At 36.6% G+C, this 22,450-nt stretch overlaps 3 protein-coding genes and 1 pseudogene across 3 annotated transcripts in view; 3 read left to right on the top strand and 1 right to left on the bottom strand.

The window, feature by feature from the left end:
* Positions 1–22,450, top strand: part of MMP26 (matrix metallopeptidase 26) — a 370,667-nt gene that overhangs the window by 245,016 nt on the left and 103,201 nt on the right. The gene's annotated exons all lie outside the window — the stretch shown is intronic.
* LOC107127473 (olfactory receptor 51H1-like) lies at positions 1,629–3,315 on the top strand (annotated as a pseudogene).
* Positions 7,739–8,722, top strand: OR51T1 (olfactory receptor family 51 subfamily T member 1). Its single transcript, XM_015435387.3, has one exon. The coding sequence runs from the start codon at positions 7,739–7,741 to the stop codon at positions 8,720–8,722; it is 984 nt and encodes a 327-aa protein (XP_015290873.2).
* Positions 15,344–16,291, bottom strand: LOC102126563 (olfactory receptor 51A7-like). Its single transcript, XM_005580245.3, has one exon. The coding sequence runs from the start codon at positions 16,289–16,291 to the stop codon at positions 15,344–15,346; it is 948 nt and encodes a 315-aa protein (XP_005580302.3).

The raw sequence follows: 22,450 nt of genomic DNA, 5'->3' as shown, positions 1-22,450 counted from the left end.
TGTGGCTATTGAACATTTAAAATATGGTTAGTACAAGTAAGGTGAAATTGTAATTTAATTTAATCAATTTAAATTTAAATAGATGCATGTGTCTAGGGGCTACCATATTGGACAGTACTGCACTAAACTACTGACTGAGAAATTTGGAGTGACTTTTTTCTGTCTTGTTCATTCGCAAGTATCCAGAGCTCTCTGTCTTTTGTGTGTAGCTCTGGATTTTGTCTAGTGGCTTTGTTACTTTCTATGACCAAGGCTCCTATTTCATTTATTTAAAATAATTTCTTAAAGAGTTCTTAACCTGGGTCCATAGATGGTTTTCTAAAATATCTGAATTCACTTACTTTTTATGCAGAACTTTGCTTGTATATATGTGTGTGTGGTGTGTTGGGAGGAGTGTGTGTGTGTCTGTGTGTGTGTGTGTGTGTGTGTATGTGTATGCATTCTTAACTGGGAGACCCTTTCTGGCATTCTCAGAAAGGTTATGATAAATACAAATTTCAGAGCCACTATAGCACTACTCTTTCTTCTAGTCCTGAACCTTCTGTCAGCTGTGGCTAGACTGGCCTGAAAAGGTGATTAGCTCAGCTGCACATTTGGATATATGTTCTTAAGACGACATCAAAAAATTGAAATGGAAGAGAACTGATTGTGTGGCACCAAGATTTTAATCTGATCTTTTTCACTGCAAGTAGTAGACATTAATGTCTGTGATTCCCCACAGATGTAACTAGGCCTTACTTGGAGTTACAGTGAGAAATGTAGCTGCTGCTAACTCAAGATGACATTTATTAGAATGGCCACATAGGAGTATGGAAGGAAGAGAATGGGTCTTCTCTAAGGAGAAACAGGAAAAAACTTCTAGATGAGTTTTAACACCCAGGACACTGACTTCAGTAATCTGAACCATGTTTGAACCTGTCTTTTGGGAAATTCTCCATGGATGGATTTAATCTGGCTGAACCATAGAGTAGTTGTAAAACTCTTTGCAAGTACTGGAGATCATTCTGCTCCTTCATGAAGAGAAAAGTAAATCTCAAAATTCCTTTCTAGATGCACCTTAGGACAGAGAAATCTAATTGCATGGAAGAACATTCTGAAGAAAAAGGCCTGAATAAATGAGAATGACAATGGGAAGCTTTTAGATATTTCTGAAAAGGGACTAAAGCAACTCTTATGTGGCTCCTGGGTATCTGTTTTCTATTGCTGCCATAAGAAGTTACTACAAACTTAGTGGCTTAAAATAATATATATTCATTTTTAACAGTTTGTTAGATCAGAAGTCCAAAATGGGTCTCACTGGGCTAAAACCAAGATTTAAGGCATTCTTTTCTGCAATATTTTCTGTAGACTTAGGGGAAAATTCTGTTCACTTACCTTTCCATCTTCTAAAGGCCACTAATATTCCTTGTCTTCTGGTTCCCTTCCTTCATCTTCAATGTCTATAATTCAGGTCCAGTTCTGCTCACGCTGCCATCTTTCTGGTTCTCTGCGGTTGACAAAGGTTATTCATTTCTAAGTACCACTGTGATGTGATTTGGCCTACCTGGACAATGTAGGATAAACTCTACATCTCAAGGTTCTTAATTTTTAACTACATATGGAAATTCCCTTTTGACATGCAAAGTAGCATGTCGATAGTTTTCAAGGATTCAGATGAGGACATCTTTGAGGGTATTATTCTTCCTACCACAGTAGGTCTTTTTTAAGTTCCTTGGGAGCCAAGGTGACTTCTTCCTCCCTCACTTGCTGCAGGCTCAGATCCCTTTAGTACTCACAGACTCTTAGGAATACAGAAGGTCAGAGCTTTAAATTCCTTAAAGTGTGTCTTTCCTCCTCCATCTCACATCACACAAGTGTCAAAGAGGGAAAGGATTGAGAAATTGAGTACCGAAGAGGGAAATGATCATATGAAAATCAAAACAATTTAAGATCGCAACTAAGATGCACACATATACATCCACATGTTTATATCTGCACATCTGAGTTTATGAACCGCCCTCATATTAGGATTGTGGTTATATTCTTCATGGTTATTGGTGTTAATGTTTATTATATATGTAAATACACAATGCCAAATTCTTCCCTAGTATTGCAGTCTGCAAGACAGGTAGCTTCTTGATATTTCTGAATTGCATATGTCCCTATTATGTGCAGATGTTGACTGGAGGTTTTTTGTTTCTCTTTCTCCTAAATATTTTAAAATTTTGTGCTTAGTAGCAGCATTCTTGCTTCATGAAGCAGAGGATATTGGTTGCTGTATCAAACTGAACATGGGTGTGCACGAATAATATTTAAGTTACTTCCTCTTACAGCTACCATCTCAATACTTATTGTTACTGATTCCAGTTGAAGTCTATTTGACTTAATGAGCTCTTCTCTTTTTCCCTAGTCAAACCTTGATTCCATTATGTCACCACTCAGCCAAACTACTGAGAACCACCAGAACTTCTTCACACTGACTGGGATTCCAGGAATGCCAGAGAAAGACTTATGGATGGCCTTGCCCCTCTGTCTTCTTTACAGCACCACGATCTTGGGAAATGTCACCATCCTTGTTGTCCTCAAAGTTGAGCAAAGTCTCCATGAGCCCATGTGTTATTTTCTAGCCATATTAGCTGCCACTGACCTCAGCCTTTCACTGTCTTCCATGCCTACCATGGTCAGTGTTCACTGGTTCAACTGGCATTCAATAACTTTTAGTGGCTGCCTTATTCAGATGTTCTTCATCCACACATTTAGGGGAGTAGAATCAGGTGTTCTCGTGGCCATGGCCTTTGATCGCTTTGTGGCCATCGGCTTTCCTTTGCACTATGCTACCATTCTCACTCACAGTGTCATCAGCAAGATTGCAGCAGCAGTCCTGCTACGGAGTATGGGGACTGTGCTCCCTGTGCCTTTGCTCATCAAAAGGTTACCTTTCTGTCACTCCAGTGTCCTCTCCCATGCAACCGCCTCCATCAGGATGCCATGAGGCTTGCCTGTGCTGACACCAGTGTCAATAGCATCTATGGCCTGCTGGCTGTGATCTTCATCATTGTACTAGATGCCTTGATACTTTTGGCCTCTTACATTCTAATCCTCCAGGCAGTATTGAACATTGCTTCCCAGGAAGAGAGGCTCAAGGCTCTCAACACTTGCCTCTCTCACATCTGTGCAGCGCTGCTTTTCTGTGTGCCTCTGATTGGTATGACCCTAATTCATCGCTATGGGAAGCATTTGTCACCACCAATACATACATTCATGGCCAATATCTACCTGCTTCTCCCTCCTGTGCTCAATCCCATTGTGTACAGTGTTACGACCAAGCAGATCTGATGGTGGATTGTCCAGGCCTTTTGTGGGGCTAGGGTTAGCCCTTAATGGCATCTACTATTTACATGTAAATGCAATCAAGTTAGAGAAGCGTATCAAACACAGCACTATCCAATAGAAATTCCCGCAGAAGTGGATATTTTCTATATCTCTGCTGTTTAGTAACTAGTAGCCGTACATGGCTATTAATTGCTTGAAATTTTGCTAGTGCAAGCGGAGGAACTGAATTTTAAATGTACTTAATTTTAGTTGATTTAAGTGTAACTTTAAGTTCTAATATGTAACTAGTAGCTGCTGTATTGAACAGTACAAATATAATGGGTTGTGAAATGAAATTGCATAATGGTTTTGATGAGAGCAATAATTTATTTTAGCTTGATAAAACATAAGCTTTTATACTTTAAAATTGTATATAAGAAATTTTCAAACATTTATGTACAATAAAATTTACTCACTTTGGCATATCATTTTATAAGTTTTGACAAATGCATTGTATTACCCCCACTGAAACAAAGGTACAGAACAATTTTATCACTTCCCCAGATTTCTTTATGCTGCCCATTTGTGGTCAACCACTGTATTGTCACCCACCAGAGGGCAAGCATTGACTGGCAAGCATTGATTGGCTCTCCCTCCCTATAATGATTCTTTTTCCAGAGTGTCATGCAAATGAAACCTTGTATTATAGTCTTTTGTGTCTAGCTTCTTAATAAAATGCTTTTGAGATTCACCCATGTTATTGCATGTATTGGTAGTTTATTCCTGTTTATTGCTGAATAGTTTTCTGTTGTATGTCATTTTTTAATAACTTTTTTTGAGAAATCTGTCCAGACTGCTCTTACTCCACTAGAATCACTCTGGTATTCAGTGATGAACATAGAACATTTATTTTCTTTTGCCTTTATTTGTTATTTATATATCTATTTTATAACATAAGGTGTACATATTTAAGGGGTTGGAATCAGAAAAGAAAAAATATTAAAAATAAATAGCATGTGCAGAGTTTGAGAAAATGGTGCATTCAGTGAGTTGGAAAAATAAGAAATTTCACATAAGCTTTAGAACTCAAACTCAGCCTCACTTCTGTTCAGAGGTCTTTTCTGACTTGTGCTTAATATATACTCCATATGAACAGGGTCTCTTTTATCCCACTTCATCACAATCCAAGTGTGTAATGTAGTTTAGACCATATGGTGGACACTTAATATATATTTTTGAATTAATGAATTAATGATAACTATATTAAGATTGATGAAATACTTTCTATTCTTTCTGTTCTCATTTAATATTCATAAATCTTATCTGAAAATTTCATAGTCACTCATCTTCACTAATAGGAACCAGGAAAAGGGGGTGGTGTTTACTTATGCATCTGAGCATTACCTGATGTGTAACTTTATAAAGTTGCTTGATCTTCCTTGATACTGAGATAAGCATCTTTACTCAGTGTGACTCATACATATATAGTAAGAATATATTTGGAAAATGTTTCAAGAAGTACAAAAAGGGCTGGGCACGGCCGCTCATGCCTGTAATCCCAGCACTTTGGGAAGCCAAGGTGGGCAGATCATGTGGTTAGGAGTCTGAGACCAGCCTGGCCAACATGGTGAAACCCTGTCTTTAGTAAAAATACAAAAATTAGCCAGGTGTGGTGGCAGGTGCCTATAATCCCTGCTGAGGCAGGAGAATTGCTTGAACTCAGGAGGTGGAGATCGTGCCACTGCACTCAGTCTGGGTGGCAGAGCGAGACTCTGTCTCAAGGTGGGGGAAAGTATAAAAAGCCAGGGTAGATTAGATATAATCAGGATTATTAATTGACTGTCTACTGTGAATAGTTGCATTCCAGACTAAACTAAGCTTAAACCATATGTGGGCACACAGTTGGAAATCAATCTATGAAACTGACAGATTAAGGACGATGAATTTAAACCATAGTTCCTGAAGATCCGAATGGAAACAGTTGACATTAGAAGGTAGTCTAGCATGATGGTTAAGGTGAAAAGTTTTGAAATAAGACTTATTTCAAAATTTTGAGTACCATTTCTGAAATAGGCTTGAGTACCATTTCTGCAACTTGCTAACTTTTAGACAGCAAAGTTATTAAAAAATCTTTCTGAGCTTCAATTTCCTCAGCTGGGAAATAATAGATAATAATACTTAACTCATAAGGTTGATTAAGACAATGCATTTGAAAGATATAGTTTCTGGAACATATTATGTGTTCATCAAATGTTAGGTTGCTTATGCATAGAAGGTAGATGGCTCCAGATATGACTTGAATGGGAAGGATTCTTGGGAGGAGTTCCTGTGTAAGAGGAGGGATGTATGAACGGGCAGGAGAGTAATGAGACCTCTTAGGAAGAGGATATATTGAAAACAGAGAACAATGGGATGACTCTTTCTGCTCTCCTAATCCAGCTCTGACATTCAGAGAGCCTTCCTGGCTGAGAGTCGTTAGCCTAAGGCTGAGTGAAGAGGAATGGTTATAGTTATTTGACCCAGGCAGGCAGTTTTTGCAGATATCCATTACTGTCAGCCTCCAGGGCTAGGGCTCTTCTCCCAGCCCCTGATGGATGGGGTTTGCTTGGGCCTGGGAGCAGGGTTTGAAGGTAAGTCTTGGAGATATGTCTGAGTTGCAGATGGGTTCCATCACTCTTACTCGAACCAGAATGCTTACTAATCAAGAATGCTCCCTGTTGCCTGGGGACTCTACTAGGCTGCCTATAAAGCCCTCACTTTTGGAAGCTGTTTTAGTCCCTGATCTGTTATGGGACTGAAGAGAAGTTGGTGGTGTTTCCTGCTGATGTGACCAGGTAAGGCGGGAGTGCAAATATGGGGAAAAAAAACTGAAGGGGAGAGAGTTTTTTAAAAATGAGACATGGTAAGATAAGGAGAGGAAGAAGATAAAGCAATAAATTGATGGGAACTACAAGTAAGATGGGATGAATAAAGAGAGGGGTATAACAGATACTGGAAGAAATTGAGATAGGGAAAGAGAAGACAGGAGAAGAAAGAAGAGACAAAGGCAAAAGATGATAGGACTCAAAACTCCCTTTCTGTGGCCATAATTGTTTGGTAATCAGTCAATGATGGTAAATGAAACTTTCTGTTTTTCCTGATCCTGCTTTAGTAACTGGCATTGAGAGATTAAAAACATGCTTGCCCAAACTTTCAAGAAACTCAAACTTCTGGCAGAATAAGAACATGGTACTCGCATATATAAATTACCAATATCAGCTGTGCCTCATTATTAAGCACCACGTGAAAGGTCCAAGCAAAATGGGGGCAAAGATTGAAGCAGAGGGTAGTTTTAGCTTAATATGTCATGGAACTTTCAGGGTATATTCTGAATTGTGGAGGAAATATAATTCAGTGTTAACAAATTAACAGAAGGTAGGGGTTGGTAAATGATGAGGATGGGTCTGTAACATTACGGATGACAGAAAATAGGGATGGTGATCTTTGGGTCACTCCGTTATTGAGTTGAGTGAGTGTTATTCAAACAATTTCACCTGGTCTTCTGTATATGAATGGGCAGATGCTACCTTCTTCCTGGCCAGTCAGATGGAGACTTGTACCTGAAGAGAGAAAGCACTTACATATTGCTCTGGTTAGCTGGCAATGTTGAGAAAACCTTGATAAACTTAGGAACTGAACTTTGACCTACCACTGGCTCCAGAGTGTATGACCTCACAGAGAGAAAGCCCTCTGCTGCTTCTTCTGTCTCCATTCCACAGGGAAAATTTCCCCAGCAGCAAACTGAGCCACTGTCTCCTCTCCTCTTGCCCCCTTTGCGTTATCCAGTGTCATTTCTTCTTTGCCTTTATGAGATACCATTCAAAGAACAGAGGACAACTGACATCTGCTTTATAAGCATCTCATCGCTTAGTTACTTTTGCACCCCCAAATGCCCCTTGCATTCATCAGCACATGAAGACAAAAACAATACAAACATATGTAGACTTTTATACATAATTTTAAAAACACTTGGACTCCACAAACATTCTTCTTTAGATGAGTCATGAGAACATAGTTCTCTATTTTGCTTATTTCTCATCTCCATCCCTCCTATACATCATATACAAATATAAGAGGACATTAAAAGTTTTTGTATTTTAAAAGAAGGAAATTACAACATTCAGCTCTCCAAATTGTCTCATTAGCCTGGCCTTTCTGATCATCAGAAGTTTAGTAAAAAATAATAGACTTTGGAGTTAGTAACTTTGGTTTTGAATTTGTATTTTAACTATTTTAGTCTAGACATACTATTTAACCCTCCTGGGTCCATTTCCTGTCTTTAAAACAGAAGAGAAATAACTACCTTAAATTTACAATTGTACGTAAAATGACTAATTAAATGTATGATATATATATAAAGAATCTTAATTATTTTTCTTTCCTCATAGTTCAGTGTCTTCAACCAACCATGGCAATATTCAATAACACCACTTCGTCTTCCTCAACTTTCCTTCTCACTGCATTCCCTGGGCTGGAACGTGCTCATGTCTGGATCTCCATTCCAGTATGCTGTCTCTACACCATTGCCCTCTTGGGAAACAGTATGATTTTTCTTGTCATTATTACTAAGCGGAGACTCCACAAGCCCATGTATTATTTCCTCTCCATGCTGGCAGCTGTTGATCTATGCCTGACCATTACGACCCTTCCCACTGTGCTTGGTGTTCTCTGGTTTCATGCACGGGAGATCAGCTTTAAAGCTTGCTTCATTCAAATGTTCTTTGTGCATGCCTTCTCTTTGCTGGAGTCCTCGGTGCTGGTAACCATGGCCTTTGACCGCTTCGTGGCTATCTGTAACCCACTGAACTATGCTGCTACCCTCACGGACAGGATGATCCTGGTGATAGGGCTGGTCATCTGCATTAGACCAGTAGTTTTCTTACTTCCCGTTGTTGTAGCCATAAACACTGCATCTTTTCATGGGGGTCATGAGCTTTCCCATCCATTTTGCTACCACCCAGAAGTGATCAAATACACCTATTCCAAACCTTGGATCAGCAGTTTTTGGGGATTGTTTCTTCAGCTATACCTGAACGGCACTGATGTATTGTTTATTCTTTTCTCCTATGTCCTGATCCTCCGTACTGTTCTGAGCATTGTGGCCCGAAAGAAGCAACAAAAAGCTCTCAGCACTTGTGTCTGTCACATCTGTGCGGTCACTGTTTTCTATGTGCCAATGATCAGCCTCTCTTTGGCACACCGCCTCTTCCACTCTACCCCAAGGGTGCTCTGTAGCACTTTGGCCAATATTTATCTGCTCTTACCACCTGTGCTGAACCCTATCATTTACAGCTTGAAGACCAAGACAATCCGCCAGGCTATGTTCCAGCTGCTCCAATCCAAGGGTTCATGGGGTCCTAATGTGAGGGGTCTTAGAGGAAGATGGGATTGAAGGTAGGAAATTGTCAGGACTTGAATTATGCTTAGGAAAGAAAGGGACTTGGGGCAGTCTTATCCATAGGCATTCTGGTTGCTGAGTCAATTCCAATTGAATTTTAGGAGTGGGAAGAAGACAGTAGTTTTCCCCTGAGCTTATCAAAGAATTTTATTTTTTTAATACCATAATTTAAAACCAAATTAATTGAGTATATGTCCCTGAACCATTTTAAACAATGACATGACTCATGTGCATATAAAAGCAAAATAAAGTCACTTTAATATAGTAGAACAATTTAATTATCTCCTTTAAAACAATAGTTTTTAGAACAGAAATAAATTACAATTTTATTTTCACATCCAGCTGAACAATTTTTTTTCCCCTGAGGTGACAGTTCCAGTGAGGCAATAAATGTTGTTACTTGAGCTGGTAAAAGGAGAAGTTACATATGCTCACAAAGACACAGATGTAGAAAGTTATAATTAAAAACTTTAGGAAAATCTTACACATCGGTTTCAGTTCCTGGTGTCACTTCTAGAGAGCGCTGTATTCTTACAAATATACTCTCTATACCTCTATCTTTCTTTAATCCCTCTTCCTCTTAGTAGAAGTGATACTTTTCAATTTTAGTTAGTACTTTGTATACCTCCAATCCATCCAATATATAAAATTACACATTGACTTTCATTATTTTCTCATTGCCTATATATTCTAATATAGTTCTAATCCTGAGTCCATAGTTACTCCGCTGCTGACTCTTAGAGCTGCAGCTTTTTTCTATTTGCTCTTGTTTCTTGGGTTGTTAATTGTCTACCTAGCTATTAACTGCTTCTACCCTCTGGTATACTCATCACTCTAGAATTGCACAGTAGCTTTGATGCTTTTTAATAGGGAATTTCTAGATTGCCTTTATTGATAACATTTGTTTTGTGAAGAAGTAAACTCAGGTGCAGAGTTGTTAAGGAGCTGAAGATAATTCTTCAATTTTTTTTTCTACAGTTTTGACAATTTCATCTGACCTAGGATAACTCACGTCTTAGCATTGTGAACCAAGCAGGTACTCTGATTTGAGCCACCTGTCTCCTCCCTTTATATCACCTTCCTATTCCTTGGCAGATAGGGAACACCAGCCCCAGTCTGGTTTCTTGACCTCAGTTTTCTTTCAAGCTACGTTGTTCAGCTCAAAAGCACTGACAATTTTGTGATTTTGCTTTGCTTGGGCTCCAATTCCCTTTACCAACAATAATCACATATCATTTATAATTAAAATTATTTGCATGAGTTTCCTTTTATGCATTATATTCAGGTAATTGAGATTACATAAAAGCGTGTGGCAGGACTCACACATTTTTTAGGTGAGGAAAAACAAGTGAATGACCATCCTATAAAGTAATGCAATTATAAATAAAATTCAGTTTTTCAAACTCCAAGTCCCTTATTGTAGCTAAAATGTTTCTTGGCCTTGTGCACTCAGAGGGAAGTCTTTGTATTCTATTATACCACAATTCAGTATTTTACCTTTCACGTTTTTGTTCTCACATTGCTGCCAAATAAATGTCTCTTTGGTTCTGTACTCATCAAAACAAAAAAAATACAACTATTATTCAAAAGTGCAAGAACCCAAAGATATATCTAGTTTCTAGATATCTGATGCCATACAATTTCCCTCAGAGAGTATCATACTATGGCAGAGTCTCTGACCCTGAAATTGACTTGTGGCAGAGAAGACATCCAAGAACACACACTAATCTAACCATCCAAACTTTTCTGCGTCAGTTATTTCAGATGTCTCTGGCTTTACAATTGCTTCTTTTGAAGACTTTTCTAAAAGTTTACCCTGGTAGATCAATAATTTTCTATTCGCAATGGAGAAGTTTCGAAACATCTGGAAAAACAGTAATTTTTTTTCTTTCTTACGTTTGGTTTCAATATTTATTGGCTAAAAAACCTAACAGGAACTTGTGTGAACATATTTTTTGGACCATAATTTATTTATTTCACACTTTTCACTTCAGAAATATTGCTATGTTTGAATGCAGGGTAATACCTCAAGTGATATGTGGCTCTTTTAAAGTATACAATATAATTGAATTCCAGAGGTTTTTAGATGAACAATTGTGAAAATGTGTGATTTTCTTCCAGTTTTATGACAGTCATAAAATAGTCTGCTATATGTGTGTTAATCTTCTATTACTCAAAAATGTAGTTTTTATACCTGACTAAAAATGCAACCTTTTCACTCAACACCAAAAAAATTTCATCAATGTACTCCATCCCTATGGTAATTGTCAATAGGCTATGAATTTGTGTTTTGTTATTTTAAGCAATGTATTTTATATATTTGGAGTTTTTCTGATTATGAGTGTCATATATATAATTAAAATGTGTGAATGTATTGAGAAATAGAAAAAAAATATTTAAAATCTAATAACAATTATTTGCAATCCTACGGAGAAATTATATAATATAGTCATGTGCCCTGTAATGACCTTTCAGTCAACAGTGGGCCTCATATGCCACAGCAGTTCCGTAAGATTATAATACCAGTATTTTTGCTGTACCTTGTCTATGTTTAAACAAACATAAATACTTACCATTGTGTTACAGTTACCTCAGTATTTAGTAAAGTAAAATGCTGCACAGTTTTGTAGTCTAGGAGCAATAGGCTATTTCACAGGTAGGTAGTAGGCTATACCCTCTAGGTTTATGTAAATATACTATGTGATAGTCACACAATGATGCATTTCTCAGAAAAAAAAAAAACCCTTATTAAGTGACTCATGACTGTATATAACTTAATCTTTTTTTAATAAACAAACACATGGGCATACATACGAAGATAATGGTTTACATGCAAATGTATGTCTTAAATATTTACTTGCTATTATTCATTATTCTCTATTAAATTATATTTTGTATTAGATTTTACTTCTAGGAAGCTTTGCTTTCATTATCCATCAAAATAGGCCTGTTGCCATTCTTTTACATTTGCTTCCTTAGGTGTATGATTAAAATTACCATATTTTGCTAATTTAATTACTTATTTACTTGTTTTCTTCACCACCTGAACTCCATGATAGTACGCCTGTGTCTTATGTTTAACTTAATCTTTAACAACCAATACAGGGTTTAGCAAACACCACTTAGTTGTTGATGCTGTGTTGCATTGGTGAATAACATGTCATCATCTTTGTATGTGATGGTTTTTGCTACTATTTCCTATTACTTAACACTTCAGTAACCCTGATATATTTTCTTATAAATATATATTGATTCTATCTCTGATTATCTTTATTGATTTCCAGAAATATAAATTATTAAATTTAGAAGGAGGCAAAATAACTGTTGGTCTCCTTGTGTTGGCCAACTGTAGTGGCTGAAGCTGTGGGCTCTGGAATCATACAGACTGGGCTTAGATTTAAGTTTCTAACACTTTATTGCTCTATATTCTTACAAAAGTCATTAAACTTCGTAAGTGTTTAACTTCCTAACCCACAGAAGAAGAGGAAGTAATAAAATCTACCTTTCCAGGTTCTTGCAAAAGTAAATACTGTTAATTCCGGTAAACATATAGCCCAATGCCTAGTACCTGGTCAGCACTAAGTACATTTTATTGTCACTATCTTCTAAATTTTGACCTCCAATGTTATGCAGATAACTAATTGTTTTTCAATAAATACATGTAATGCTGTTTGTTCTCGTATTGCTGCCAAATAAATATATCTTTGGTTCTACCCTCATCAAAGGGAAAAAAAATACAACTATTATTCAAAAGTGCAAGAATTCCAAGATATATCTAGTTTCTAGCATCTGACCCCAAACAAGGATTAAGGTCAAAAGACTTTATTTTAGACAGACAGCCTGTTGGCAAACCCAGAATAAAACCACAACCGTAAGGATTATTTGTAAGAGACTTTGTTGCTTTTTTTCTTTTCACTTTTCCATTGTAGTTACATTGCAGTTATTTAATCAGAAAATTTTTCCCATCCATACATGATTTGTTTGCTTATATTTCAGTAGATTTTAAAATTATCTTTGTACTTAATTCTTAATTTAATTTTTGTGGGTGATAAAAATCACATGCACACAAATACGAAATGTTGTATAGGTTTTCATTTTTCCTCCTTGTGTTATTTGACTACTCAATCAATTTTATATAAAGTTCTGATATTTCTTGATTATAGGTCACATTTTCAGATCTTATATGATATATATTACAGTGTGATTATTCTATTTTTTTGTTCTCATTGATTTGTTGAGTAAACTGCACAATTTTACAGCTGTTTAATAAATCTCACTATTATATTAAGCTTTATTAAAGTTTGTAATGTACTTATTTTTACTGTATGTTCTTCAGTTTACTCTTATATCTCTGTTTTTAGAATTATTTTACTAATTACAAAAGAAATGTTACTGGAAACTTAATTAGAAATGTATTAAACCTGCTGGATAATTGAGAGAAACAGACAATATTTAGCCTACTGACTCTTCTGATCCAGAAATATTTATTGACATTTTATGACTTGAGTCATTTCCATCAAGTACAGATTTGAATTTCTGAGTTTAGGAGAAAAACTAAAAACTTTGTTGTTTATTTCATGAAAATATGTTTCCATTTTCTTGTGGTTGAGCAGAACATGAACTGTTTTTCAGGACAGCTTCATTGACTTGAAATTTATAGTTACTCCCTATTTATTTTGGCAATAGGTTTTCTATCATGTCAGATGTTTGGTGTGCTTGTAATTTATCAACATATTCTGAGTCGTTAAAGACTTTTTGTTGTTGTTTTGGTTTGTTTTTCAAACATTGGGAAATGTGTTAGACTACTAGTCAGATGCAATTTTTTATACATTGTACAAGCACTAGAGACATGCCAATAAATTTGATTAATGCAATTCCTCTGAGGAAACAAAATACAAGTTAAGAGAAACGACATGCAACTAACAATTATGACATAAATGGAGAATGTTTGAAGTCACAGAAAAAGACTTGAATAATGCAGTCTGGGAGGAGATAAGCAAGATTGTCCCTCCCTTCCCCATGAAGCTGTGGAAAATCTAGTCAGGATCAACTATCAAACAATAAGGATTCACCTAAATTCACCTGGGAACATAGAATATATAAGATTATTTTGCCATATGAAATATGTAAGACTACTTGAACCTTCTTCAAAATAGTTCTTTGAAACAGAAATAATAGTAATTACTTGTGGGCTCAACTTAGGTAGTAAAACATTGATATATATTAATAATAGTTTTCTAATAATTCATAGCAGAAAATTGTTAAGGTTTGACTTATTCTAAATTTTATGTTTTATATCTTTGTCTACTACTAACCACAAATAAAAGATAGACAAGAAATGAATTTTACAGAAAATAATTTGAGATATCTAAATAACTTTAGTTGGCTATTGTCTTTTAAAAATATGAAACCATAACCATGCATATTGTGCTATATTGAATATTGTATCTTTATTTTATGCTAACTTAAAATTATTTCTAAGCTTTTAGTGAAATTGAAACATTAGATAGTAATTTAAAATATCAAATGCCTAAACAACCATAAGAACCATTATTTTAGAACATATATTTTAGAACAGCTAATCAAGAATATCAGTATAAAAACACTGTATTTTAAAATATTTTTTCCTATTTCTTACCAAGAGCACAATCATCCTTCTTTTAGTTAACTGTGGCTTATGGAATCTTGCCATAATATAGAAAAAAATTGTTTTTTATTAAGGAATGTTATGAAATAGTTTATTGCTGTAATTCAAGGCTGTGAAAATGATAAGGTAAAATAATTACTGGTTCTACCTATTTCACTGTTAAGGAAGGCACAAAGGGAGAGGATTGCTAACCAACCTGACAATAGACTTCTTTCACTTAAATGGGAAATCAACGATTCACACAAAATTTCACTGAATGCTCCTCAACAAATACCATGTGTCTGAAAGTCACCTGAAAGAAAACCAGCAACTGGATTGGGGTGATATCCTTTAATCTTCAGTGCCTTGGTATTCCTTGTCTGCAAGGGAGTGCAATCCCTGCTTTCACATATACTTATCCTTGTCCTATAAACTGTGAAACTAAAATGCTGTATCAGTGTGTTGAGTCATGATTTCAATAACTTTCTAGAACTGTCAAATACATACTTATCAACATCCATGTCAGTCCTACTCACAGAGCTCTTAAAGAGGTTATACGCTGTACTGACTATAGTCATCCCTTGTTATCCATAGGAAATTGGTTCCAGGACCCCAAGGATGCCAAAATCTGAAGACGTTCAGTCTCATATAAAATGGTGTAGTATATGCATCTTACCTACACACATCCTCCTATATACCTTAAAGTATCTCTAGAATATTTATAATGCCAAATACAACAAAACTACTATGTAAATAGTTGTTATACTGTATTGTTTACAGAATAATAACAAAAAAATTGTCTACATGTTCAGCACAGATGCAATCAATCATACTTTTTTTCTGAATATTTTTTATCTCCACATGTGAAACCTATGGGCAAGAAAGGCCATCTGTATATGAATAATTAAGAAATATAATGGTAAATCATTGATAATACTTTGCTTAGAAAGGTATTTTCTCTCCTGACCCTGGCTGATCTTGTACCATGTTTACTGACACTGTTGTTGTAGACCCAGTTTTTCCAAAACCTTTTCACGAATTTGCTGTGTCTTCACACAGTATACAATGGGGTTCATAAGAGGTGGCACTAGCAAGAAAGCATCAGCAATGAGGATCATGGCCACTGGGGATTCGTGCTTGCCAAAGCAGTGCATGGATGCCAAAGCAATGATGGGTACATAGAAGATAAGCACAGCACAGATATGGGAGACACAGGTGTTGAGGGCCTTGAGCTGCTGCCTATGGGATCCAATTCCCATGACCATCTTCAGGATGAACACATAAGACACAGCAATCAACACACTTTCTGACATCACACAGAGGGCAAGAAAGAAACCATAGAAGAAGTTGACTGTGTTGTCGGAGCAGGCCAGCTTCCTGACATCCTGATGGAGACAATAGGAATGAGAGAGTAGGCTTTTCCTACAGTATGTCAACCTTTTAAGAGTGAAAGGAAATAGGAGTACTAAGAGCATGCTTTTAATGAGAAACACCAGCCCCATTTTGGCAACTCTGGCACTGGTGAGGATAGAGCTGTACCTCAGAGAGTTGCGTATGGCCAAAAAGCGGTCAAAAGACATGACTAGAAGCACTGAGGACTCCATATCTGTGAATCCATGAATAAAGAATTCTTGAGCAAAGCAAGCATTTGGGGAGATTCCCGTGGCATTGAATACAAAGATCGTTAGCATAGTGGGTAGGGAGGAGGAGGACAGGCCCAGGTCAGAGACAGCCAACATGGAAAGGAAATAGTACATGGGTGCATGGAGTGAGGGCTCAGTCCTGATAACAAACAGGATTGTGCAATTGCCTAGGATGGCTACCAAATACATGAGGCAGATGGGGACAGAGATCCATACATGAGCATGCTCCAACCCTGGCATTCCAAACAGAAAGAAGGTGGTAATCTCAATTTCAGAAGAATTGGGAAGGTGCATGATGAGTCCATTGAAAAGTCTTTATTCTCAGGTCTGAAATGCCACTCAATATGGATCTCCTGTGTTCATTTCCTTCCTTTCAGTATGTTTGTCTATGAAATAAAGAAAAAGGAATTGTGAAAGCCTTATTTCAAGAAATAAAAGAGAGATATTACTTCTAAATAGACTATAATAAAGTCAGATCTTAACTGACAAGGGGAACCAGGAACGTGGGTACTTGCATACATCTTTGTTAAATCCTCAGAAAACACACCCACATAAACAGCAGCAACTTTCAAACAAATTCCTCTTGTGTTATTAGGCTTTGCATTACCCCATTTCAATGACAAATTGTATAGAGTCAGAATGGACTGTAGGACCCCCTTCCCTGATCTAGAATGAAACTAGAATAATAATAAAAGGAAAAAGACTGGGAAACTCCAGGAAGTAGATACTAGTTTTGAAGAATGAAGAAAATCAATGGTTTCTCCAATTTCTAGTCATTTGCTGCAAACATTCGTTCAGGTAAGGTGTGATAGGCAAGGTGTTCTTGCATTGCTATAAGAAATGCCTGAAGCTGGGTACCTTACTATTGGGGTCCGTGCTGGGGGTGGTGGAGAATAAACAGACACAAAAGACAAAGACAAACAGAGAACATGGCGGCCGCGCTCAGAGCCTCCACCTCACTTTATTTATACTCCATAAACCCCACGTCAGCAGAAAGAACACAATGCAAAACAAACTTTCTTTACCCAGATGTAACCTTCTACTCAGTTCCTTGTCTCTATGCTCTTCCTTATCTGCCCGCCTTCTTGGCACCTACGGGAGTTCATTAAAAGTTCAATTGGAGATACTGTCCTTGAGCCCTATCTATTCTCAGCATACTGTTTTCAAAGGCCCCTGCACCTTACAAAGAAAAGAGGTTTAATTGGATTGTGGTTCTGCAGGCTCTTAGAGCATGGCACTGGCATCTGGTTGGGCTCTGGGGAGGCCTCAGGGAGCTTTTATTCATGACAGAAGGTGAAGCAGGAACAGGCATGTCACATGGCAAAAACAAAAGTGAGAGAGGGAGGGGAGGTACCACACACTTTTAAATCATCAGATTTTGTGAGATCCCACTCACTCTCAAGAGGACAGTACCAAGCCATAAGAGATCTGTCCCCATGACGTAAATACCTCCCACCAACCCCCATCTCCAATGTTGGAAATTCTATTTCAACATGAGATTTGGGTGGGACAAATATCCACACCATATCACCAGGCTCTGAGCTTCTAAAGCTGTTTTTACTCACAAGTTCTTCAAAGGAAGCAGTCCAAAGTAAGGACATAACAAATGCCATGTATGATTGACTATTAACCCTCTCTTATAGCATAGTGAAAACCCCACCTTTTTGTATGATAGTGGATACGATGTCCTTATGTATGACCAATTCATAATGGTGCTCTCCATCTTTGAGGATGGGAGGAGAGAAGAGATTCTTGGACTTTCTCTAAAGTTCAACACACACTTTCACAACTACAGAGAGGCTCAGTCAACTAAAGTATAGCAATATTGGAGACACAGTATGCCACAGATGAAGTGGGTTGGTACTGCCTGGGCCCATTTTTCCCCCTGGAATTATAAGATAAATAGTTGTTCCATAAATCTAGGGCTTTTTCATAGGCAACTGAATCAACTATGTATATTTGAGAGTTTTCATGTGCTTTATGACATTAAGCACATCAGAGACAATGAGGCTCCAAGATATATAAAGCATATCCAACTCTACTCCTTGGCCTAAAAAAAAAAGTTTTATTGAGAGGCTAGGGCACTGTAAAAGAACTCTTGACAATTAGGAACAAAACCACAAACTTTTCAACTAGTTTATCCTCCAGAATGAGACTCTCGTGAGTCATTAAGGACAAATCCTCTTCTAGAAGACCTAGGCTACCTTCCAAAAAGGATAAATCAGTTGTTTTGTCATGATCTGGATATTAGCCACTCTCTCCCCCCTAAAGTCCACAGGGAAAAAGTGTGCAGAGATTCTTTTGGACAGTGTATCATTAATTCTTTAGCAACTCCAATTAGGTCAGCTCAGAAGTGTCTTGCCCCTTAAAGTCTTCCTTTCTAATCACTCCAAGCAGAGTTCATGTATCCCTACTATAATTTGCATTGCAACTCTGTTACAGTACCTCAATTGTCTTGTGACTTGCTATTTATGTGTCTGTCATCCACAGTGGCCAATAGAATCATTAAAAGCCCAGTTTGTATCAGACCGATCTTGATATTTTCTGCACCAAGCACAGTTCCTGGCAAATAGCACACATCCAATCATTATTAATTAAATCTTATTAAACTGAATTGATTTCCATTTGACTAAACTGATCTTGAGAATTATTTTTGTTCTGTGTGAGTGACTGAAGCTTCTTTCCCTCTTTCAAAGAAAGTGCTATCTATAATTTCTATACGAGGATGTTCTCTGATTTGAGGATATAAGAGTCTTGCTTTGGCATGATCTTTGTCATTTCCCCATAGACCAGAGAGCAGAGTGCATTGATGTATTTGCCTTCTAGTTACTCAACTGTTCAGATCAGTTCCAATGTGAATCTCATGTTGATTCATTATTAATATTAATTTAACATCTATATTAATACATTAGGATTAATTCCTTTCACTCACATAGCATTTTATGTTTTCTTCTGCTAAAATCAATCATTTCCCAGCCTGGATTTAACCATCTAGTTTTGGAAGATTTCGAAGTTCTGCTTGTTTCCTTTCTCTTTCTTCTTGATACCCTGGGCTTTCCTCTCAACTCCATTCTATATGCCATTGTCAAAGTCATGTTTAATGCCCTTCTTTTTCCCCCATCTGTATGCAAGAATGGTCTAGGTAGTATAATATACATACTACATATTATTTTATGTTTTATATAAAATACACTATGGATCAAATAAACTTCTGTTTAGAGGTTTAATTATCAAAATAAAAATAAGTAAATTCATAAATGATAAAACAATGTTTAATTATATAATCCTTTATTCTTCCAATATTTCCCTTTATGTTTACATTAAAATCTATACTTCTTACCATAACTGATAAGGCTCAATAGGAGAAGACCACTAGAAACCTCTTTAGTATACTACAACCACACTCCTTTTAGCAGCTCCTCAAACATTCCAACATCTTTCCCTCTCAGGACCACTATACTGCTTTCTTCTCAACTCAAATGCCCTTTCCACAAATGTTTGGGTCATTGTTCAAAAGTCATGTCCTCAGAAAGGTCTGCTTTGAACACCCTCACTGCCTCAGTCATACTCCTTCCTTTTGTTCCGGTTCATTTCTTTTAAACAGTCTTATCTATTTAAGTGTTTATAATAAGAAGGAAAATCCAATTCTATCACTATATTGTTTTGTGTGCCTCTGCCACATGGTAGACCTTCATTAAATACTTTTAGATAAAAGAGAATGACTAAATAATCTCTATTAAGATAACATTAATATATTTTTGATATAATGAGATCAATTCCGTATTTATAAAATGTATCTTATTAAAAGATCTTGTGGTAAGCATTAGTTTAAATAATGTTATTGACTTGGCACAGTGACTCATACTTGTAATCCCAGTGTTCTGGGAAGCTGAGGCAGGATGATCCCTTGAGTCCAGAGATTTGAGACTAGCCTGGGAAATATAGGGAGACCTTGTCTCTACAAAATTAAAAAAAATTAAAATAAAGTAATACTCTTTATAAAATATTAAAAATATTTCAATGTTAGTGCAATATACAGAATAAATAAAATACAGAAATACAATCAATAAGATTGCTCATTAGCCTTTGCATATGTCGTTATAAAATTAATTAATTAAGTGCTTTGTTTTACCTCCAAATGCTAAGGTGTAGGGAAAGCAGACATAAAAGTAAGTGGGTTAAAAGAGAAAATAGAAAAATAAGAGAGATAGGCATTAATTTTTATTACATTATGCTAGATGTTTTATATCTGCTATTTCATTCAATCCTCACATGGTAGTATTATTCCTGATTTACAAATCTGAAAACTGAAGCATAGAGAGATTAAATTCTCAAAGAACAGATATTATTATGAACACATGCAATTGGAATAGATGTTCTTTGATTCTAAGCTTTTTAAACTATGTCTTGCTTCCTATCTCATGTTAATTAAGTTAAAATGTTTAGAATGCAAAGAAATTGCATTCTAATTGAGGATATGTACAAATTAGGATACAGTGTGCAATATAAATGTTAAGGAAGGCCGAAGCCTTGGCCCTTATTACATGTCAGTTTCATCACCCTGTAGAGTCTCCTCTAGAGCGATTTTAATCAATAAAGGTCATTTCTATCACATTTCTGAAAAAAATACATCAAATAAGAGGAAAAAATGCCCATAATGATTGTTGGTAGCAAAACTCAGCTTATGGAGCCAACTCTGAAACAGAAAGGGCAGTACCTGCTAAGCCAGATCAGGAGGTAAAGAAGGTGAGAGACAGCTGGAGCCTTGTAAAGCTGAGGGGAGAAAGAAGAGAGGGTAGCTAATTTTAAAAGAGGAGTGAGGAGAAAATATTGGGAACTATTACTATGTGCTAGACTAGAGTTTTTGCTAGATTATTTTTATATTCAAATATTTCTACTTTCCAAATCAGTTCACTGCACTTGTTTATACTTGAAAATATATATTTATGTATAGAGCTCTGTAGCATTATTTATGAACAGGAAGTAGTAAAATAGCAAAATTGCTTTGAGAATAAGAGGTAGAGTTGGCAAACCCCTAATCAGTCGAAAACATAATAAACCTCCCATTAGCCATATATATAATTAAAAAGGGACTAATGCATTTTCCCCAAGTACAGTACCTTATGTAGAAAGTTTACTCAAATATTTTTAATTAAATTGATTTTGTAAAGGAATATTCAGATTTTACTACTAACAAGTATTAAAATTCAGCATCATCTAAGGATGCTTTTCTTAGATGATGTCTTAAATTCTTTATACACATCATTACAATTCTTTATATACAATTACAATTCTTTATATACATCAACTCGATTGTTCTCTGGTCCCTGTTCCAAAGTTCTTAGAATTACTTGAAACCATAACGTCATCTCACCTGCTCTTTCTTCCAAAACTAAAGCTCCCACCTCTGATTCCAGTGTAGTGGCTAGAATCCTGTTACCTATGGACTGACTTCCAACCTTGCGAAGTCTGCTTTTCTGTTCTTTGCTGGGGCGGATCATTTGTTCTGCTGTCAGAGTTGTCCTATTTCCCAATCCCTATCCCACAAAGAGTTCTGAGTCTACCCAGCATTTTCTGTAACTGTGAATAAACAATTTCATGATTTCTGAGATGAACAATAGATAGGTGAAGTGACGTGAACAGTGCCAACGTCAAAGGATAATAGTAAGATTTAGTGTCTGGACACAGTGGCTCAGGCCTGTAATTCCAGCCCTTTGGTATCACAAGGTGGGAAGATCACTTGAGGTCAGGCATTTGAGATCAGCCTGGGCAATATAGGGAGACATTATCTCAACAAAAAAATAAAAATAGTTATCCAGGCATGGTGGCACATGACTGACTATAGTCCTAGCTACTCAGGAGGGTCACTTGAGCCTAGTAGTTTTAATCTGGAGGAAGCTATGATTGCACCACTGTACTCCAGGCTGAGCGACACAGTGAGACCCCATCTTGGGGAAAAAGTAAAAGGAGATTAGGTGCCTTTTAAAATTTCCACAACCTCTCCAAATTTTAGTGAAAGTCTCCTCTTGTCTGGCAAAGATAACTCCAAGATAAGCTTCCTGCACTTCCCATTGAAACCATATTGTTTGTTTGATTTTTACCACTAAGTTCCTCCTATGTCAAAATTTTGGAGTTTCTATTACAGCCACCCTCTTTTATGTTCCTTCCAAGTCTCAGTTCTTAGAACACTGATATTTCAGACACACTTGAGGACATAAAGCCATATTACAAGACAATATTATGTTATGGCCCTATTTTACTTACCGTTTAATCACATAGAGAAACAGAAATAAGTTTATTCTAGCGCTTTCTCTGCCTCAGTGGCCCATGTCTGCTTGCCAAGACTTTTATCACACCACTGATTCCTTGATCTGTCTTCTGAGGTTTGCTCTCATGGGACACCAATCCCTCCAGCTCTGCCACCTTCTGTAAACAAATTATTTCCCTGAAACA

The sequence above is a fragment of the Macaca fascicularis genome, chromosome 14, assembly GCF_037993035.2.
Source record: "Macaca fascicularis isolate 582-1 chromosome 14, T2T-MFA8v1.1".
NCBI lineage: Eukaryota > Metazoa > Chordata > Mammalia > Primates > Cercopithecidae > Macaca > Macaca fascicularis.
Note: the sequence above shows the minus strand (reverse complement) of the source record. Positions and strands in the feature narration are given on the sequence as shown.

Coding starts and splice junctions, on each gene's coding strand:
- LOC102126563 (XM_005580245.3), bottom strand. CDS start 16,291: ATGCACCTTCCCAATTCTTCTGAAATTGAGATTACCACCTTCTTTCTG.
- OR51T1 (XM_015435387.3), top strand. CDS start 7,739: ATGGCAATATTCAATAACACCACTTCGTCTTCCTCAACTTTCCTTCTC.